Source organism: Bactrocera dorsalis, unplaced genomic scaffold, assembly GCF_023373825.1.
Source record: "Bactrocera dorsalis isolate Fly_Bdor unplaced genomic scaffold, ASM2337382v1 BdCtg154, whole genome shotgun sequence".
Classification (NCBI taxonomy): Eukaryota; Metazoa; Arthropoda; class Insecta; order Diptera; family Tephritidae; genus Bactrocera; species Bactrocera dorsalis.
Genome location: NW_026038205.1, coordinates 13,243 through 33,294, shown reverse-complemented (window position 1 = coordinate 33,294; position 20,052 = coordinate 13,243). Strand labels below are relative to the sequence as shown.

Here is a 20,052-nt window from a genome sequence, read left to right as displayed (position 1 = left end):
GGTTTCAATAAGATGGCACAACTTCCCACACATCGCATGAATCAATGGATTTATTGAAAGAACACTACGATGAATAAATAATTTTACCTTTTGTGCCGGCCGATTGGCCACCAAGATCGTGTGATATCACACCATTAGACTTTTTCCTGTGGGACGAAATCTATCACGGCAAGTTGTTTCTCTTGGTGCAGCACCTCCGCAAACTTTTTGCAGTTCCCGATGAGCTTCAGTCACTGATTTGAGAAGAAAATGAACACTTCCCGCTATTGACGATTATTTGGCAAACAAATTGGACATATCCGAGGATCTTGTTATCACTCTCTCTTCATCCGTCTACCAAACTCCTAGCATTTTCCAAATACTAGGCATATAGAAGGCTGTGGTGTTTTACTGAATGACTACGAGGGGATACAGTAACCTACCATATATGGTACACAGACAGCCAGGCGGCATTGCTAGCCTTTTCATCGTCAAAGAAAGACCATAGCGTGATCAACAAATGTAGGAAGGCTTTAAACTCACGCCACTTTTCCATAATTTGAATTCCCGGTCATAGGAACATTTTCGGCAACGAAACAGCAGACAAGTGGGCCAAGTCAGGAGCTCCTTTTGACGAGTCTGAGGCGGCAACTCAGAAGGAGTAGAGAAATGACTCTACACTCCCTCTGCGAGTGACCAGCTCTATCTCAACCCCAATGTAGAACTCTTGAAATTCATCAAGTACCAATGAATGCCATTATATCCTGTACAACATTTTGCGAGAGTATAAATATATGATTCTGTACAATATCTATTTAAGAGAGTATGTAGCTTCATGTAACTTTGTATACACACATATATACACACATATATAAATACATATATTCATGTATAATATGACATGTCAGTTTCTCGTGTTGTAAATCATTTCTGCTCCCATAGCAACTTCATAATTCGTCATCCAATGGTCAATCAGCTTAGCCACCAGCAACAACAACAATAATTAATAGGAAAAAACGGTCGCAACAAACAAAAAAGAAGTACGGAAAATATATGTATGTGTATGGCTTCGTAGCGCTTCAATAAATCCAAATTGTCTGTAGCAATTACTCAACGGACACTGATTAAATTACTGCGAAATGTCAGTCATAGTCGGGCATCATAAAGATGTATCTGCAATAAGCGCAGCCTAATGGGGTGTACTGTAAATTAACTGAATTAGAACAAAGAGAGAGAAAAAGCCCAAATATTTAATAAAAATGGTTTTCAAGGACACACGAAAATAAGACACAAACACTAACTGGAATTGGAAGTGGAAGTGGCAAAACTTGTCAAAAATTATTTGAATTAGACGGAATATCATGAAATCAAATCAGTCCATGAAAAGGTTAACTATGGCAAGGGAACAAGAAGAGGTGTTTCCCACGATTGTAGGGTTTATGTAATCGGAATGGATCCGGGGTTTTATCGAAGAAGAGTGCGATATTAATATTTGATAAGTAACGGAAAAAGTCGTCTGACTTCAATTACTGTTTGTTACGCCCATATTTACTCTCTGCAAACCGACACATAAGGTACCAATTTGAAGTAAAGGGCGATTTTTATTCTCTAGCAACATATTGCTAAAGAGTGTAATAGTTTTATTCACCTAGCGGTTGTATATAGGGTTATGTATTTATATATAAATGATCAGGATGATGAGACGAGTTGAAGTCCGGGTGGCAATTTCTCTAAGAACCCTTAGATAGATTATTAATAAGGTAATGCACCGCGACCAAGGGTCTATTGTCGACGGTCTGAATTCAAAACTTTGCGCACACACACACACATTGTCGGTGTTTGTCGAAGTCGCAGGTCTCCCAGCACGGTCTTCATCAGCGACCTCTTCCCGGCCCTCCAAAAAGGCCTGGTGCCACCGAAACATACCACTTCTTGCTAAAGCAACATCTGGGTAAGCCTGCTTGATCATATCAAACAACTCTGTCGCAGATTTACCGAGTTTCACACAGAATTTAATCGGGTCTGCTCTAACGAACGCTGCATTTTCGTCTTACACCATTGACACGTCGCGCGAAAATATTTGTCCTGATTCTCCAGGCGCTCTGAGACAACTCGTTCGTTAGCTAGGAACGCCCTCTACCGAATCCAGGCGGTGCGCACCAGTTCCGAAATACAGTCGCGGCGGAAGAAAATCACTCCCATTATTTTCCCGACAAATTCCGAAATTGGCCAAGAATTTTGCTTTATTATAAAGATAGGAGTTTGCAATTATGTTTTAAAAATGATTTCAGGCACGTGATTCCCGCGGCTGGCTCGAACAAATCACAGCCAAGAAATTCAAACAAAACGTGCTTGATTATGCAAACTATTCAATAGGTCTTATTTCTTTAAGGGGCTATACCAGTGTGACATTTTCAAAAACACCAAATTTTTATTTTTCACTTTTTCGAAAGACTATATTTCAAAAAATATCCTGTGAAATCGGCTAGGTCGTATCTTGAATAGTTTTTGGATGGAAACAGGATTCTTATTGCTGAAGAAGAGACATTTCACTAGTAGCATTTAATGCTTAAAAAAAAAGAGTCGGAACTCAAAGCTTACTAAGTCACGTGGCCAACAGCAATTATGGTGGACAGGCGTAAACGGCTATCTTTCCGACCTTTCACGATTTTTCTCTGCACAGACCTTAACCCTCTCCCCCACCAAATCCACAGCGACCATATTTACAATCTGGACGAAGGAGTACAGACTTCACCTTAATACTGCAGTCGATGGCGTTAAGATTCCGGTTGTCAATAACCCTAAAATTTTAGGTGTGACTCTTGATAGCCTGTGCTCCTTCACTTCTCCCACGACCACGATTATTGCCAAAGTACAGAGCCGCAACAAAATCCTCAAGTCGCTAGCCGACAGTTATGGGAAAAAGAAAAGAAACGTTGTTGGCAACATACAAGGCAATCGGTCGGCCAGTCTTTTACTAAGCCGTACCAATTTGGTCGCTTGGATGCAGTGAAACGCAGACGAGAAAGCTGCAATCATGTCAGACTACGACAGGATACCTTTTGATGTCTTCCATCGAACATCTGCATAGTTATGCAGTTAAGTGGCATAATGAACTCCTCTCCAAGCAGTTTCTGCTGGGGTACTTTCGCAGAAATCATCCCGGCAGTCACATACATGGTATGGAGCCGCATCCAAGGAGTATTAAGAGGACCTCCCTCAACTACGTCGAAGACATAAGACGATACGCCGACCGTACTTCGGATGCAACTAACTTCCGACAGGTACTGACCGCCATTCACAGTGAAGCTATCAACACCTTCATCGACTCTCTTCCAGTGAATGGTGTTTTTGGAATCAAATCACTACCCATCACAGACAAAGAGCTCAAGTTGCCGCCAGAAAAGCGAGTGACCCTAGCGCAGCTTCGTTCTGGATACTGTAGCATGTTAAACTCCTACTTGTCCAAAATAGACATCGACATATCCAATATATGTCCTGCATGCAATGAGTCTCCGCATGACACTGGCCACCTCTTTGCATGCCCTGTCAACTCCAATCATCTAACACCCCTTTCCCTTTGGTCCAACAAACAGTCGTCGAAACAGCACGTTTCCTAGACCTCCCGCTAGATGACGTCGACGACAACCTGGATGACCATCCTAACGGAGATTGATAACCGTTATAACAACAACAACGATAGAGAGGCACTAGAAAGTTCGAAATTCTCTCAATTCTAGACTTAAACCTCAAAAAACACGACTTAACTCATTTCAAACGGAGACCACAAATTTATTGGACACACCGCTTTTCAACACCACATATCCATAACAACGGAAATATACATACATACATATCTACATATTAGTAGTTAAGAAAGCTATAATAATTCACACCACAAGCGTATCACGTGCACGCTTCAATACTTCAAAGGAAGGCCAACTGCCGTGCTGCTTGCGGGAGACAACGAGTCTGGAAAACTGCGAGCCACAGGCCATACAAATTTCACTTTCATTTCTCACTTTGCTTGCGCACCTTTTAAATAGCGCAAATAAAAAGCGCAGCAGAGGAAGAAACACGAAATAAATTTCAAATAAAAACAATAACATTTTTGCTGTTGGTGCATAAGTTGCAGCGGATCCACGAAGCGGCATGTTGCAGGAAGCAGCTTCCGCTGGCTGTGGAGATGAAACAACAAACAGTACGGCAGCAACTCAAGTGCACAACTGCGCATACATACATACTTGCAAACAGTCAACGAAACGTACAAAAATACGTATGTATGTATGTGTATATATGTATGTATACATCTTCAAATCGACACATATTCCTACACACAAACACCTACACATACGTACATAGTACATATGTATATGCATGTCAGTAAATAAATTTTCGAGACCTAAAGTGCCGAAAAAATTTCCAATTTTGAGGTTATGTATGCCTATGCGAATGACACTTGAATTAGTGTTTGTTTTTATTGTTGTTAGCGCAATTAATAATGACTTATCTTTTAACCGTTGCAATAAAATTAAATTCTTTATGACCGCGTGGCAGAAAAATACAAACAAACATGAAAACACAACGCATACAAACACATGCGTATACACATGTGCTTACATACATATGTATGTATCAATTTGTAAGCCATAAAGTAATATGATTGGCACTTGTTGCAGCAATGCAATTAGAAAATTCAAAATTAGTTAGACAATTGATTATCCCATTTCATTAACAAATAATTTTAGCACTTGGCAAAGGGCTAGAAACATACATACATAACATCTATAGATACGTACATTAATACATATATACGCACATAGAAAACGGAAATACTCCGTTAGTCATTACCCAGTGACTCATAGTACCATGGAGTGAACAATATGCATTTTTTGTAAGTGCGCGCGTAACAAACGCCGAACTGGATTAAAATGACCTCCGAATGTTTTTAAGAACACTAGCAACATTTTATGTGTCTAAACATGCTGCTGACTTGTTATAAACAACCCAAGTTGCAATAAACTAGTGGCACTTCACTTGAATACAGGATAACAACGGATCCATTACAATAACTTAAATCCGCAGTAACAAGAAACATTAAATAACCGCTAACATAATCATCACGAATAATAACTCACACATTTGTTTGATACAATATTTAATTTTTGTTCTTATTTTATTAGAAAACACAATACTAATTCTATAAATGTACACACGCACATGTTCAGTCAATTTATATTACTAATTAATATATGTCTTAAAAATATGTCTTATTTATTGCATTTTCACCAGTCATCACGTGGTAAGCGATATGTGGAATTGTCGCTACGTACGATTGTCACACCGGCACCATAGTAAGGTATTACATAAGCTGAACCATCTGCCGGGCCCACAACTTGTGTAGCAATGAGCACAATGTCAATTAGTTGGCCAAGAAACATGCCACCGAGTGTGCAAAATTTTATCAGCCCAATACCAGGATAACCTAAATAGAAGCGATCGACACCAAACATACCCAGAAAGACGGACAGCAGTAGTGTGGTATCGAGGTGATAGCCATTGCTAAAAAGAAAATTTGCAATTGTTAATAAAAAAATTGTTGATAAATTATTGCTCAACTTACGTCCATTTACAGGGCAATTCGCGCGTAAACGTGTTGTTGCCTGTTTCCGTACAATTAATGCCATCTACGGCTAAGCACCAAACTTGAAGTAGAAAATAGGAGAAATATGGACATTAAAAGCATACTTTGAATTTACTGTTATTGTGGCTTACCTCGCGCCTTATTTTCCTTTGTACAACCATAAAATTGTTGAGTTTTGGGATCAATTTGTTTTTTTGTCGGATCTGGACATAGATATTGTCCCATTAATAAATCATCGCAATCGTAATCGACTTGCTGTGTTATTTCTACACTTATTAAAACTAGTATTATTGTACTGAACCACTCCATATTTTATTTTTTATATTTTTTGAATGTCAAAGAATTTTCACATTTCAGACAAAAGAAGTTTCCAAGGATTTGATTAACTATTTTTTAAGCAAAGAAAACAGCTGACGAGACTATTTGTTTACAGTGGCTTTCAAATGTTACTAAATGGCTGTGTTTGATATGTCGGTCTTATCCACAATGATTAATAAACACAACGAAAATTTAACATCCCTGTCAATTTTTTAAATATAAATCATATTCGCACAGGTACTTCAATAATTAAAAAAATAAATAAATTTTAAGCAGATATTTGCATATACGAATTTTTAGAAAATAATAATCCTAAATAAGTAAATATAAATACTTTTCTTAGTTAGTTTTAGGAGCGCCGATTGCAAGGCCTTACAGATTTTAACTTCGTATATTGAAGAAGTCCAACGATTTCTGCTATGATTTCCGGTAACTAATCAACTTTTAATAAAATATACTTATGTATATGTGTACTATATTGTAAGCTACAGATAAATATTTTCCCTCGCATATATTTTTGATATACGAGTTTCAACTTTTTCAGTCTTTGACAAACGCTCTAATACTGCAATCTCGCAATTTTTATCATTATCAATATTTTTAAATAAAACTCACCAAATACGATTTTTCTTTATTGGACCAGAGATAGTTGCTTGTTGAAAATATATTTTTTATACTTCAGCATAACTTTTACACTACTAAGACGACCGCCTTTCAGTTCGTCCAGCGTATCTGTTTTAAGACCATTAATGAAATGGACTTTCACTTTCGACTTTTGACCAAAAGTACTTTCGATAACACCTATTTCCCCTGTGGACAGTTCTACTTTCTTGCCTAGATAGATTTCACGATTACCTTGTTTAGAGAACAAATTTTCAACAATTGCTTCATTCTCATTTATAAGTCGTTGTATAAAGCCCTGCTTTAATTTATGTTTGAACACTTTGAACTTCGGCAGCACATCCAAACTGTAGTTGTTGGCATGTGTATACCATTGCATACGTCCCCAAAAGGCCAAACGACAGCAGTTAGATTGTGCATCCAAGTCCAACTTTGCCGCAATTAATGTGGCATTTGTGTCCGCCAGTATGGGCGTTTGAAATTCCAATAAAGCAAATATCAAATCTTCTGTTTGCGCACTTGTTGCTGCTTCGAGCTCTTCAACGAATTCGTATTCATTATTTATGTCGAAATTTCCGTTTGTCGTATCAATCACACTTCTAAATAAAGTAATATTTGCCATCACAGTGCCATGTCCAATTGTTATGTGTAATTTGCTTTTAGAACGTATTGCAAATTTGTAGAATCTTATTCGATGCACTCGTATGCATGCTGCATAAATATTATGCAAATATCCTGGCCTTGTTAGTATACCACGTTCCAACATTTTTGCATTGAATTGTGGCACACAAATTCCTACACGATCGCCCATTGCTGCCGATTGTACTGGTCGATGAAACATTTGGATTGATTTCACTTTGCGCTGCTCCTTAATTACTGGTATTTCGACTAGATCGTTTACTGCAATGCTACCTTGTACTATGGTGCCAGTACAAATAGTGCCTTGGCCCTTTATAGAAAAACAGTGATCCGTATACATAACCAAAGGTGTATCTATGTTCCGATTAGGGTACTCTATTTGTGACAGGATTCCTTCCAAAAGAGACTACAAGAACATAACAATACTTAGTAATGCGAATAATAAATGTTTATTTCATTATTACCTCGATATTGATTTTCTGCACTGCTGAAACATTGAAAATGCTGCTTTCGGGATCGAATGTAGTATGTTCCAACGTTTTTCGCAGTTTCGTATTTAGTTTTTGCAACTGAGCAACGCGTGTTGTTTCCTCCAATAAGTCTATTTTGTTTACAACCATAATCAGTTTTCGTTGCAGTAACTCGCCGATAACTATGCACTCCGCTGTTTGTGTTTGTATTCCCTTCTGAGCATCAATGACTAGCAACATCAAATCAATAATTTGTGCACCTTAAAAAAAAAAAGCAATTTATCAAAACATGCACGGTAATGTAAGCTTTCCATACCTCCAATTATAGTACGTATGAGGCTTGCATGTCCAGGACAGTCTACAAAAGTGAATTGCACTTTGTCGACATCCGGTGAAACGCTTTTCCATCTTGCCGGCGCTTCTACCACTACAGCGCTGAATCCCAAATCCAATGTAATTCCACGTTCTTGTGACTGTGGGTTTTTATCGAATGCCGCAGTACTTGCAATAGTACTCAAAGCACGTGCCAATGTGGTTTTACCCGAATCTACATGGCCTAGTAGGCCTATATTTATATTAATTATCATTTAATATAATATTTCTCAATTCCAATAAGCATTTTAAGCGCGATAATTGTTTATGAACTGTCTAATATGCAATTTCATTGGCTTTCAAACTGATGTAAAGTTACCACATTTTATTGAGCATCACTTTGTAAACTAAATCTTATTGTTCTGTTATAGTTTCTCATAAATATGAAGCGCAAGCTTTATTAAAACTTTTAGAATATTTATTTTAGCTCAAAATAAACATATAACTAAGCATACATACACAAACATTAAGTATTATTTATTTTTTTATTGTTATTTCTACCCATCACTGTTGACATTTGACATCAGATGTTTGCAATTGTCAGTGGAAATATGCGATTCGCCGCCTAGCGCCCTCAAACTTTTCTAAATTCTCGAAGTTAAGATTTATTGTATATTTTGATTAATTTCCTATCGCATAACAGGATACAATAAAACAAAACAAGTTATTAACTAAAATAAATCGAAATCTTAAATATAAGCTGTTAAAATGACGAGGTTTGTTCAACTATAAAGCATTGTCAAACATTAACCTAAAAACAATCGCTAACATTCCCCTTTGCTTATTCATATGTATACAGGTCAAATATTGAATTGGGCGATGTAACGCCACATAATATTAAGCAACTGAAAAAGCTCAACTCTGTTGTATTTCCTGTCTCGTACAACGAAAAATTCTATATAGATGTTCTGGAGGCTGGTGAGTTGGCAAAACTGGTATACTATAATGACATCGTAGTTGGTGCAGTGTGCTGCCGCATTGATACTTCCGAGAATCAACGGCGTCTATATATCATGACTTTGGGTTGTTTGTCGTCATATCGACGTCTCGGCATCGGCACAGTGATGTTCCAACATATTCTCAATTACGCTAAAGTAGATGGAAACTTTGACAGTATCTTTCTGTAAGTTCAAATTTCTACTTAACATTTTCCGTGCATATTTAAAATTAATATTTAATATTTATCTTTTTGACAGGCACGTGCAAATTAATAACGAAGGCGCTATAGCGTTTTATAAGAAATTTGGTTTTGAAATTGTTGAGACCAAGGAGCATTATTACAAACGAATTGAACCTGCGGACGCGTACGTTTTGCAAAAAACATTGCGAAACACAAATAGTAATGCTAGTGGCACTAATAGTAATCACAATCATAATCCAGCTCATAGTAACGGTCATGTGGACAAGAAGGAAAAGAAAGCATAATAAGCAGTTGAACAGAGTACAATTTGCATTCGCCAATACTGTTTGCTTCTAAGCAGTTTTAGTTATACCTAATAAAAATACAATAAAACAAATCACTTATTTAAACGAAGTCCATTTGTTTATGTGTGTTCATATGGCGTTATAGCATTTAACTTCTACGAAATTTGAAATGTTAGGTACATATACGTGCAGACATATATACATGTATATAACTCTTTGTATCGATTCATACGCAACTGCAATTTATTAACGGTTAAATTACTTATTAAACGGTGCATGTGTCATTTATGATAAGAGTTAATAACGAGCATATCTTTGATCTAATTGAATTATAATTAATTACACAGACAAAAGTAAGGCCAATTTACCACAGTTAAGTAACTAAACTCTTCTGTAGCAATTGTTAGTTGCTTACCGAATGTTAATAAGTGTGCTACCGCCATAGTAAAAGATGAAAGTCCCGAAGAAGCGAGGAAAGAATTTAAGTTTATACCGTTGCTTCGAGTGGATCTATATGATCTTATACTATACTGGCTGTCTTTGCTTTCAACTACGTGGTGAATCATTTCAATTAACAAAGGCCAACATTATTTACACCAATTTTATACAAATATCTTTAATATTTGGATTTCTCGGTAGCGTACTATTGAAATACATGGATGATGAAAGCTATAATGCCATGTTCAATCGCTTATCACCAGTTTTCAAATTCATACTCGCAATGGAATGCTTCGTGAGTGCGATGACGTATATTGCTGTCTGCATAAAAATGCAAACAAACAGATACAAACATTTGAAACTGCTCCGAGAATTCAAGGAACTGGACGCACAAATGCAAATCGATTTCAACTATATTAAATGGAATTATCATAAAACAATGCGTAAATTTACAATATTTACCCTAATTGGCATGACTTACTATTTTACTGTTTCGTTTATTTATCTGTTTAAATTGTCGAATTGCAATTGTGATTATGTAGTAACGTTTGTGTTTGCTCTGTGCTATGCTAGCATTACTCTTGCACCAGGTTGTATATTTTTCCTGCATTTGGGCAAGATGGACCTGCTACGCATACGTTACCGTCTAATAAAACGACTTTTGAAGCAGCAATATGTGTTAGCAGTGGATTTGAAGCATCAGCATAAATTTGAAATGCGCATTTCGCGCCTTATCGATTATTGTAAGAGCTATATTCAACTGATTTTACAAGTAAACGACGTGTTTGGCATCGTGAGCGGGTTTAGTTTGTTCCATGATTTCGCTATGCTTACAAACATGACATTTCTGATGTGTCAAAAGGCAACGGAAACAAAAACAACTGCCAAAGAATATATATTCATATTCCTATTTATGTTGCCGCGAATTTATAAGGTAATCATATACGCGGTATATGGATACGTAACGCAGAGGGAAGTAAGTTCTGTTACGTTAAAACAAATACAATGTATAAACTTTTACAAGATTTAAGTACATATATGTATGTATAACTATGTTCATGATTGTTTACAGCGACGGGATTGCACCCATGAGGTCAGAATGTGTGAGCGATATTTAACGTGCTCCAAAGTGACTCGCAGTAAGTTGGAAGCATTCCTGCACTGGCAAATGCAGAACACATATTCGTTTTTGGTTGGGAAAGTGACGACTTGTAACCTTTTTTTGCTTTATGCGGTACGTGATTGATGTAGACGGATGTAGACATTTTCCTTTTCGACTTAAACTAATTATAGTTTATACATGTATTGTAGATGTATATATGTACATATATATTTATTATTTCTTATATCGTAGACCGCTAATAACATTGCGAGCAGCGTTCTCATCTTAATACAGTTACAGTTCCAACAAAACAGCATTACCAATCGTATGAAAAACCAACCAATGCTAAAAGATGTAGAATTTATATAACGGAAATCATGAATTTATTAAATTAAAGTGCTTGGCATATAATAACAAAAAATATTTAATACTGAAACCATTTTCGTATATAAAGTCATGTGTTTACAAACTCAGGCCATAAGTGTGACATTAATAAACAAGGATAATATACGAATACATACTTCATGTACTGAAAATTAAGTGGTGCATTTTATCAAAAATATGATAATAAAAAATTAAAATGCTTAAAATCGAAACGAAATATTTAAGGTTTCAAAATTTCAATGTTAGCGTAAAAACATTTATGCAGTGTTAGAAAACTGTCTGTAAACACCAAAATCATCCACATTGTACACATTTGGGTTAGTTTGTACACCTGCAAATAAATTATGAAACGTTTAACATTTAAAACATTCGTAATTTTGAATTCTATTACCGAAAAAGGATTCAACCTCTTCATATGTCACTCCGGTATTACCACGCATGCTGCTTATATTAGTCAATAATGTACGCAAACACCTGTGTGTATACGATAGTCTATCATGGTTTCGTATGAGAAACAATAGATTTTCTTTAGTGTCCCAATAGTACGGAAAACGATTTTTGGCCAAATAATATGATATACGTCGTAAACTCTAAAAGGAATTGTTAAGGTGAAAAAAATGTATGTATGTACATATGTATATACTGACATAGTCATATATGTATACTTACTGCAATTAAAATATCAAGCACACTATCATTTGATTTATGTGTAATTTTAGGTGCTTTCGTATATATCAATTCATAGGTAATCGATTCCAAAAAATTTTTCTTCATTACATATATTTTACTGCCAACCATCAGTGAGTGTAATAGACGTAATGCGATCAAATTGTTTGGTGAAGAAGCCAATTCACGTTCACTTAATGGAGCGCACACCGAAAAGTATTCCATATAACGTACATCGGCAGCGGCTAACCAAATCATTTTTAAATTGTGCGTCGGATGTGGCCACAAATCATTAGGACTTTCGTTGCTGCAAAATTTTATTAAAACACGTAAATGTATATTCAGTGTAATCTCTTCGCTACAAGCTTTCAGCATGATATAATTATTTTGCCATTCACCGTCCCTACCATCATAATTCTGGTTACTTAAGTTTTTATTTTCGTAGTTAAAATCCAGTTCGTAAATATCGCCCAAGTGACCACGCACAAAATAACCACTAAAATCTAAACCCTGCTTTAAAAGTCCCTTTATGATATTCGTTATAACACCACCAGCAATATTTTCGCCATTACTAAAGAATGGCAATTTCTCCGTGCCATCTACTCTATTTCGTCCACGTTGAACTAATCGAATGAACGATGGGTATTTCGTTTTAATTGCACCGAGTGTTATCAAGTGTGATAGATCCAATACCAACGAACAGTTAAAGTTACTAGCTGTAAATTAACATGATAATTGTTAGGGAACCATTTAAGTCTTTTAAATATTTACCAGGATATTTTGTATTTATTAGCATTTTGCCTATTATTGGATCTTTTAACAATATGTCTATGACATATGCTCTTATTATTTCGAAATCCTTTTCTAGATAGCTTCTTGTCTCCTCTTCAACTAGAAGAGTTTTCGCTAAGTTTTGTATATGTTTATCGGCAGTTGTCATTGCTAGGCGGCCAACACTGTGTTTATAAATATTTTATATTATTTATAATGTATAGAAAAATACTTAATATTAATACAACGAATTGTGTAATGAAACACGTTCAAAGATAAATTTCAAATGACAGTTTGCAGAAACGGTAAAATAGTACGGCCTTTGAAACCATGCTGCCAAATTTGTTTATTTATTCAACATTTGCAATATTATTTATATAATTTTATTTATTAGTAAAATGTTGAATCTAACAAGAAAATGCAATTTATATTATTAATAACGCTCCGATTTTACTGTTATATAAGAAAGTGTGGTTGTGATTACATCTATGCATAATGCACATCTACTTCTTCCTTTGCAGCCTGAATTTCGTAACCCATCTAAAATAATAGTAAAATTAGACCAATTTACATAATATTCGAAATTTTATTTTCTTCTATAAAAATGTTGTTTTATTAAAAATTGTTATTTATAAAATAATATGTAGACGCTGGTCAATTTTTCCATATTTAGCTGTACACAATAATCGATAATTTTTTTTTTCGATATCTATTTGTCTGAGATACCCATCTCTATTCTCAATAGTTCTTAAAATTTATGCAATTTCCTTCCGCCAGTTTATATTTTGAAGTGTTTGATCGTATCGCAGTACGGGAAATCAAAACCAGTAACAGGAAGACATCAGAAAGAGCTTTTCCGCTGGGTGGGCAATGGCTTACACAACTAATACTATTGGAAGTTCTTTTTCGTATCAGTCTGCTTTGTATATTCTGCGGGTACGTACATACATGCATACATATGTATTTACAATGTTTTTCTGTTTAATTCGAAATTAACGTTGTTGATTCCGTGTTTGGTTATAACTAACTAAATTTCAAATACATGATAGCGCTTTTGGAAAGAAATTAAATAAGCTTACCATTGTTTGTACATACATACATGTTATGATTTTAAGGTTAGGTGATATCTATTGTTATAAAGTTTCTCCCATCCCAGACCGCAGATAAAATGTTATGTAATTTTTTTTATAAAATATTTATTTTATTTCAAAAAATAATTCAAGTTTTCAAATATATGATATAAACATATTAATGTAGATAAATGCATATGAATATTCATTATGTATCTATGTATGTTTTGAAAAGCTAAGTTATTTAGTATCAAAATTAAGGATATCTTTGTCATCTTAGATAGGCTCCAACTTGGCAAAACCACAATTTATGGGACCTGCAGAAAGAAAACAACATTGAATATACAACATTAAAATATACATTAATATAATAATAGATACGGACACGCGTTGCGGTGGCTATGCAAATGTACATTAAATGTGATTATAATAAATTAATACAGTGTAAAATATTACATTTATACAAACCTCGAAATGAGTTAGACAGCGCTTGTAGGTAAGATTAGGTGCGAATTTATATTGTCTTAACGTATTATAGGCTTTTCGTAGTTTATAGGCACAATCTTCTACATCATCTTGGCTTAAGTTATCCAAGAGATTAAGTTCTTTATTCCAAAAGAATGGCAACCATTCATTTTCAAAGTCAGTGGCCAAAGTTTCAAGCATCTGCATATGAACGTACATTATTAATTAAATATATACATACATATATGGTATATATAATAACTGATTTTCAAAGCAACAGTGTGACAATAAATCGTATATATACAGTGGCGGCAAAAATAGCACTACTATTCGTAATTTATTGTTTTTTTACTTCTACTGTGTGAGGTTTGCCTGAAATGCCTTCGGCCCAATTTGACTTTAACCCGCGTGTGTGAGCGGGCGTGGACGAAGATTTAAGAACGATAATAGTTCAAGAATAACAGTAATATGCGGCCGTGATTAGATACTTGTTTTTAGAATTTTCGCGTAGTAAAATTAAATAGAGAGAAATTAATGTGAGATAAAACCACGGCATGTTATTCGAAAACCGCCGATTCAAGGTGCGACAGTAGGCATCTCAAAAGACCAAATGGCTCATACAAATATACTGTACAAAATATTGGACAAGCGGAAGTTCTCGACGCGATGGGTGTCAAGTTTGCTCATTACGGACAACATGCCCAAACGTGAGACCATCTTACAGTGTTTGATGCTATTTAAACGCAATCAGAAGGTGTTTCTGTATTCTTTCGTGACCGTTGAGAAAACAAGGATCGAGACGTACTCAACAGAGACCAAAGAACACTTGAAATAGTGAACTAGCCTCGCCGATCCTGCTCCAAAACAGTAGAAGATTTTCCAAACGACCGAACCTGCGCTCTATGGAACTCAAAGGATTTGCGGTGGTCTACATCGACTAAATGGAAAAGAACATAATGTTAACAGATTTCCACTATGCCAATATGACGACGATTTGGAGAAAAAACGGTCTTATTTGACCAAGAAAAAAGTGGTCTTCCACTAAGACCATCTTTCGTAGTTTAACTACCCATCGGACTGTTCTCGTATTTACATTAAACTTTTTGTCTATTGTATACTTTACAAATTTTATGTAAATATAATGTAACTTAGCGAAAATAAAGTCATAAAAAACATCCTTGTACTTACATGTTCAAGTATGATATGTAATGGGTTGTTCCAGAAATTCTTATTCTGTATTTCGATTTCCCAGAGAAAAGTAGTCGTTATAAAGTAACTCTTTAAACAACGCATGCCGTATGCATTACGCAACGATTTTAAAAGACGAAAGACTACTTTCAAATTCTGATTTCCCAATAAAAGATCGTGCTCTACTTTGGGATTACATACCATAAAGGCATAACAACGCGTTTCATATGGCCCTGGTGTTGGCTTCGGAACGGCGTACCATTGTTCACATTTATACCTGAATTTAGGACCATATCTGACGTCGATCCAATCAGCAGTGCCGAAGCAAATACCCGGCACGAAGTCAATCGAAATTGTGCGTCTAGCACATTTAGCATATATTGTATGTGCTAGTCCACGTTTTGTATATATCAATGTATAGATATCACCCCAATTGCCGCGCACACGATCACCATTCGTATCCAAGCAATCTTCCATAACACCTTTAAGCCAGGTTTGCAGTCTCGAACGATTTAAGTATTGGTTATTCTGATCAACAAGGTCACACATGTGATTATATACATCATTATAACCGTTGCAATTGTAGAGCTCTTCCATAAGCTCTTCAAAATCTAAGTTGACAAAACCGGGACGATCTTCATCCTCCTCCACATTAATATATGATGAATAAGGTATACTGAGCTTGAATATTACATCGAATTCGCTGGGATACTTGATACGCACATTATTTGAGTAGCTACCTACAGACAATAATACATACACATACAATATAGTATATCCATATATAGTTATAAGGATGTACTACTGTGCCCGAAAAATAAGGTGACATTTTTGGATTTAAATTGTGCGCGTAGAAGGATTTGGAGAACTATTTTTTTAGGTTGGTAGTACTGTCAGTCACATTTATGTCAAATTTCATGTCAAAATATTCATTAGTGTTTGAGATACGTGTCGTTTTATGAGCTCCTAAGAATTTGCATTAAATTTTGATTATGGAATCAATTTTCTGCTGCGGATACGTTGAGGATGGTGCAGAAAACCTTTGGTGATGAGGCTATGTCTAAAAAAAATGCTTATAAGTGGTATAGTGAGTTCCAAGCCGGCCGTGAACGTGTCGAAGACGAAGAGCGTCCAGGGCGATCATCAACCTCAACCGACGAAGCTCACGTTCAACAAATCAAAGATTTGGTGTTGAAAAACCGTCGATTAACAATTAGAGACCTTGCTGATGAAGTTGGCATATCGAAAGGCTCAGCCAATACCATTTTGAAGGATGTTTTGGGCCTCAAGCGCGTCAAATCTCGACTGGTACCGAAAACATTGAATTTTTTGGAAAAAAGGCGTCGCGTTGAAGTATGTGAAACGATGCGATGCGATGAGACTTGGATCTATGCTTACGACCCCGAAACAACCGATCAATCGAGCGAATATCGTGCCAAAAGAGAGCCGAGACCAAAAAAATCGCGCCAAATTTGCTAAAAAATCAAGGTCATGTTGATTATCGTGATGTTGTGCATTATGAATTCCTTCCAACCGGTCAAACAGTCAACAAGGAATATTATATGCGTCGTTTGTGTAACGCTATCCGCCTAAAAAGGCCGGAATTGTGGAAAGACAATTCTTGGTTTTTACACCACGATAATGCACCATCCCATACTGCCCTCGTAATTCGTGATCATTTCGCCAAAACTCAACCCATATCCGTCCGCAACCACCGTACCTCGTATTCACCTGATCTGGCGCCGTGCGACTTCTGGCTGTTCACCAAGCTCAAAAGACCGCTCCGGGGACACCGTTTTTATACGATAGAGGAGATTCAAGCCGCAGCGAAGACGAAACTGAAGGCCATCCCGGAAAGTGACTACAACCAGTGTTTCGAAGATTGGAAAATCCGTTGGCATAAGTGCATTGCATCGGGAGGGGATTACTTTGAAGGGGATGAAATTGATTTGGAAGAATAAATAAAGCATTTTCAAAATGAATTCAATGTCACCTTATTTTTTGAGCACAGCACAGAATAACTCTTGCCAACAGATGCTACTTCAGACTGAGCAGGTAATTGAAAAGTTAAGTCCAAGACCAAACTCTTTAAGTTCCTCATCATTCCCGTCCTGCTATATGGTGCGGAGGCATGGACGATGACAACATCTGATGAGTCGGCGTTACGAGTTTACGAAGAAAAGTTCTGCGGCAGATTTATGGTCCTTTTTCGCATTAGCAACAGCGACTACCGCAGTCGATAGAATGATAAGCTGTACGAGATATACGACAACATTGACATAGTACAGTGAATGTCAACCGAATGGATGAAAATACTCCAGCTGTGAGAGTATTCGACGCAGTACCCGTCGGGTGAAACAGAGAAAGAGGAAGACCTCCACTCAATTGGAAGGACCAGGCGCAGAAGGACCTGGGTACACTTGGAATCTCCAAGCGAAAAGGAGAACGACTCGGCTTTAACCGCGTACGCGGTGTCTAAGCCAATAGAAAAAGAGAAAAGTAGCATTGCTCTTCGTATCGTACATTCTTATTACATAATAACACCTAAAGGTTGCAATTATCAGTACTGATTGGAGTCACTCGCGAATGTCTTGGTTTGAGCTTCGTAAACCATTATTGAGACATATGTACATATGTCGTAAAGATATCCTACATTTGGTTGAACCGTGCAGATTAAAGCAGTCCAAAAGGATAGAGAGAAGGAGAAAAGAACATACCAGAGACACTCACACAGGTCTGTCATTTGACAACCGACAAACACCTACTGTCACACCCCTATTAGTAAACCACAAAGTGTGGCAATGTTAAAGAATTTAAGTTCCCTGCAGAGTACTTTACCGTTAAACATATTTGAGAACCCTGAATGGATTCTGTTATATAAAAGAATTCATAGTTAAAAAATACAAAATATTGGTGACATTATTTTTCAAACCAGGGAATGTCCGAACCAGTCCAGAGTGCTCGTGCAGTTTTATTGCCAAGATGGCAAAATGGGCATATGAGGAAATCACAATTATTTGATTTGGGAATAAATAGAATGTAGTGAGTCTCATGTATTATATATCGACACAGTTGTGTATATATGTACATATGTATGTATGAATGCTGGTTGTAGTTTTCAAACCATCGTACCAAACAAGCTTGGTCCTTTATAGAGACTATTAAAAACACTGTCCACTTCACGCATGCCATTCAAGATATAGTCTCGTATAATGTCGAAATCTTTCAAGTACACCTCTCTGTCCTCATCACGTATGGTTATTTTCTGGGCTATAAACTGCAGGCATGTCTCATAAAAACACGGTGCCATGTTTTTGCTGTCAATTTTAGCTGAAAAAAAAACAAAAGATGATAAAAATTAGAGAAATTCTAAACCAGAAAAAATTTAACCTTAGTAGTGTTAATTCTCAAAGCCTATATAACGGGTTATCCAAGTAGGGGTACTTTTTTCAATAGCTTATTTTGACAGATCACGTGTAGAGTCGTGTCAAGCTTTCATGTTATTTTTGTTCAGTATTGTTTGGCATACTTATGGAAAGACTTAAGCCTGAACAATGTTTAACTTTATTACAGAAATTCACGTTCTGTAAAGAATATGTTTCGCGCGTTTCGCTTTACTGGTGGTCAACATAATTGGTCTACTGAGTGTGCTATTCGCAACACCATCACTCATCTTGAGGCCCAGGATTCAGTGAAGAAAATATAGCAGCCGTAGCTGAGAGTGTACACGAAGACCGTGGAGAGTCGATTCGCCACCGTTCGCAGCAACTCGGACCGAATGACTTGATCTTGAATAGAAAGCGTAAAAAATACAGCTTGTGTAAGAACTGAAGCCGCTCGACTTTCTCTCACAACTTCGCTCTATAGACGCTTGAAAAGTTCCAAGCAGATCTGACGTTTTTGAACTAAATGAAATTCAGCGATGAGGCACATTTCTGGCTCAATGGGTTTGTACACAAGCAAGAGAGCAATCTGAAGAGATTCAAGAGCTGCCATTTCATCCAAAAAAAACAGCAGTTTGATGTGGTTTGTGAGCCGTTGAATCCACATTTCTTCATGCCGGTGAGAACGTCACCGTCAATGGCGACCATTATTGCACCATGATAGCAGACTATTTGATGCCTGAAATTGAAGCTCGTGATCTCGGCAATATCTGGTATCAATAAGAATGCAACACTTTCCACACTTCGTACCAATCAATGCATTTATTGAGAGAACACTTCAGTGAGGAGATAATTTTACATTTTCAGCCGTTGATTGGCCACCAAGATCGTGTGATATCCCACCGTTAGACTTTTTCCTGTAGAATGTGTAGTCTAAAGTCTATGCGGACAATCCCGCTTCGATTCAGACCTTGAAGCAAAACATCACGCTTGTCATTCGCCAGTTAACAGTCGAAATGGCCGAACGAGTCATCAAAAATTGGATTTAGTAGATGAATCATCTGAGACGAAGCCGCGGGAAACATTTGGCAGAGTTAATCTTCAAAAAATAAATGCC

At 36.6% G+C, this 20,052-nt stretch overlaps 6 protein-coding genes across 6 annotated transcripts; 2 read left to right on the top strand and 4 right to left on the bottom strand.

Annotated features, from left to right (window-relative positions):
• Positions 1–5,109: 5,109 nt before the first annotated feature.
• Positions 5,110–6,078, bottom strand: LOC105228987 (TM2 domain-containing protein CG10795). The gene is made up of 3 exons (XM_011209027.4): positions 5,755–6,078; positions 5,603–5,684; positions 5,110–5,541 (listed from the first exon to the last, which is right to left on the bottom strand). Exons 1-3 carry the CDS (start codon positions 5,930–5,932, stop codon positions 5,265–5,267), a joined length of 537 nt encoding a protein of 178 aa, XP_011207329.1. The 5' UTR covers positions 5,933–6,078; the 3' UTR covers positions 5,110–5,264.
• A 482-nt stretch (positions 6,079–6,560) lies between these two features.
• Positions 6,561–8,355, bottom strand: LOC105229010 (selenocysteine-specific elongation factor). Its single transcript, XM_011209050.4, has 3 exons — positions 7,988–8,355; positions 7,666–7,931; positions 6,561–7,607 (listed from the first exon to the last, which is right to left on the bottom strand). Exons 1-3 carry the CDS (start codon positions 8,256–8,258, stop codon positions 6,573–6,575), a joined length of 1,572 nt encoding a protein of 523 aa, XP_011207352.2. The 5' UTR covers positions 8,259–8,355; the 3' UTR covers positions 6,561–6,572.
• A 216-nt stretch (positions 8,356–8,571) lies between these two features.
• Positions 8,572–9,577, top strand: LOC105228988 (probable N-acetyltransferase san). Its single transcript, XM_011209029.4, has 3 exons — positions 8,572–8,759; positions 8,843–9,166; positions 9,240–9,577. Exons 1-3 carry the CDS (start codon positions 8,752–8,754, stop codon positions 9,466–9,468), a joined length of 561 nt encoding a protein of 186 aa, XP_011207331.1. The 5' UTR covers positions 8,572–8,751; the 3' UTR covers positions 9,469–9,577.
• Positions 9,578–9,729: 152 nt separating this feature from the next.
• Positions 9,730–11,606, top strand: LOC105228990 (putative gustatory receptor 47b). Its single transcript, XM_011209031.4, has 3 exons — positions 9,730–10,882; positions 10,979–11,140; positions 11,261–11,606. The coding sequence occupies exons 1-3, from the start codon at positions 9,920–9,922 to the stop codon at positions 11,375–11,377; spliced, it is 1,242 nt and encodes a 413-aa protein (XP_011207333.4). The 5' UTR covers positions 9,730–9,919; the 3' UTR covers positions 11,378–11,606.
• LOC105228989 (uncharacterized) lies at positions 11,525–13,129 on the bottom strand. Its single transcript, XM_011209030.4, has 4 exons — positions 12,830–13,129; positions 12,062–12,774; positions 11,784–11,982; positions 11,525–11,723 (listed from the first exon to the last, which is right to left on the bottom strand). The coding sequence occupies exons 1-4, from the start codon at positions 12,996–12,998 to the stop codon at positions 11,650–11,652; spliced, it is 1,155 nt and encodes a 384-aa protein (XP_011207332.2). The 5' UTR covers positions 12,999–13,129; the 3' UTR covers positions 11,525–11,649.
• Positions 13,130–14,008: 879 nt separating this feature from the next.
• On the bottom strand, positions 14,009–18,917 carry LOC105229011 (cyclic GMP-AMP synthase-like receptor). Its single transcript, XM_049461888.1, has 4 exons — positions 18,685–18,917; positions 15,553–16,292; positions 14,368–14,565; positions 14,009–14,216 (listed from the first exon to the last, which is right to left on the bottom strand). Exons 1-4 carry the CDS (start codon positions 18,860–18,862, stop codon positions 14,208–14,210), a joined length of 1,125 nt encoding a protein of 374 aa, XP_049317845.1. The 5' UTR covers positions 18,863–18,917; the 3' UTR covers positions 14,009–14,207.
• Between the last annotated feature and the right edge of the window lie 1,135 nt (positions 18,918–20,052).

What these genes read in the sequence shown, in the direction of transcription:
- LOC105228988 (XM_011209029.4), top strand. An exon ending in AACTTTGACAGTATCTTTCT is followed by an intron (nt 9,167 to 9,239) that starts GTAAGTTCAAAT and finishes TCTTTTTGACAG; the next exon opens with GCACGTGCAAATTAATAACG.
- LOC105228990 (XM_011209031.4), top strand. Translation starts at nt 9,920, where the DNA reads ATGAAAGTCCCGAAGAAGCGAGGAAAGAATTTAAGTTTATACCGTTGC. An exon ending in GATACGTAACGCAGAGGGAA is followed by an intron (nt 10,883 to 10,978) that starts GTAAGTTCTGTT and finishes GATTGTTTACAG; the next exon opens with CGACGGGATTGCACCCATGA. An exon ending in ACCTTTTTTTGCTTTATGCG is followed by an intron (nt 11,141 to 11,260) that starts GTACGTGATTGA and finishes CTTATATCGTAG; the next exon opens with ACCGCTAATAACATTGCGAG.
- LOC105228989 (XM_011209030.4), bottom strand. Translation starts at nt 12,998, where the DNA reads ATGACAACTGCCGATAAACATATACAAAACTTAGCGAAAACTCTTCTA. An exon ending in AATAAATACAAAATATCCTG is followed by an intron (nt 12,775 to 12,829) that starts GTAAATATTTAA and finishes GTTAATTTACAG; the next exon opens with CTAGTAACTTTAACTGTTCG. An exon ending in TGCTTGATATTTTAATTGCA is followed by an intron (nt 11,983 to 12,061) that starts GTAAGTATACAT and finishes AATTCCTTTTAG; the next exon opens with AGTTTACGACGTATATCATA.
- LOC105229010 (XM_011209050.4), bottom strand. Translation starts at nt 8,258, where the DNA reads ATGATAATTAATATAAATATAGGCCTACTAGGCCATGTAGATTCGGGT. An exon ending in CATACGTACTATAATTGGAG is followed by an intron (nt 7,932 to 7,987) that starts GTATGGAAAGCT and finishes TTTTTTTTTAAG; the next exon opens with GTGCACAAATTATTGATTTG. An exon ending in TGCAGAAAATCAATATCGAG is followed by an intron (nt 7,608 to 7,665) that starts GTAATAATGAAA and finishes ATGTTCTTGTAG; the next exon opens with TCTCTTTTGGAAGGAATCCT.
- LOC105229011 (XM_049461888.1), bottom strand. Translation starts at nt 18,862, where the DNA reads ATGGCACCGTGTTTTTATGAGACATGCCTGCAGTTTATAGCCCAGAAA. An exon ending in TAAAGGACCAAGCTTGTTTG is followed by an intron (nt 16,293 to 18,684) that starts GTACGATGGTTT and finishes TATTGTCTGTAG; the next exon opens with GTAGCTACTCAAATAATGTG. An exon ending in TACATATCATACTTGAACAT is followed by an intron (nt 14,566 to 15,552) that starts GTAAGTACAAGG and finishes GTTCATATGCAG; the next exon opens with ATGCTTGAAACTTTGGCCAC.
- LOC105228987 (XM_011209027.4), bottom strand. Translation starts at nt 5,932, where the DNA reads ATGGAGTGGTTCAGTACAATAATACTAGTTTTAATAAGTGTAGAAATA. An exon ending in AAAGGAAAATAAGGCGCGAG is followed by an intron (nt 5,685 to 5,754) that starts GTAAGCCACAAT and finishes TTCTACTTCAAG; the next exon opens with TTTGGTGCTTAGCCGTAGAT. An exon ending in GAATTGCCCTGTAAATGGAC is followed by an intron (nt 5,542 to 5,602) that starts GTAAGTTGAGCA and finishes TTTTCTTTTTAG; the next exon opens with CAATGGCTATCACCTCGATA.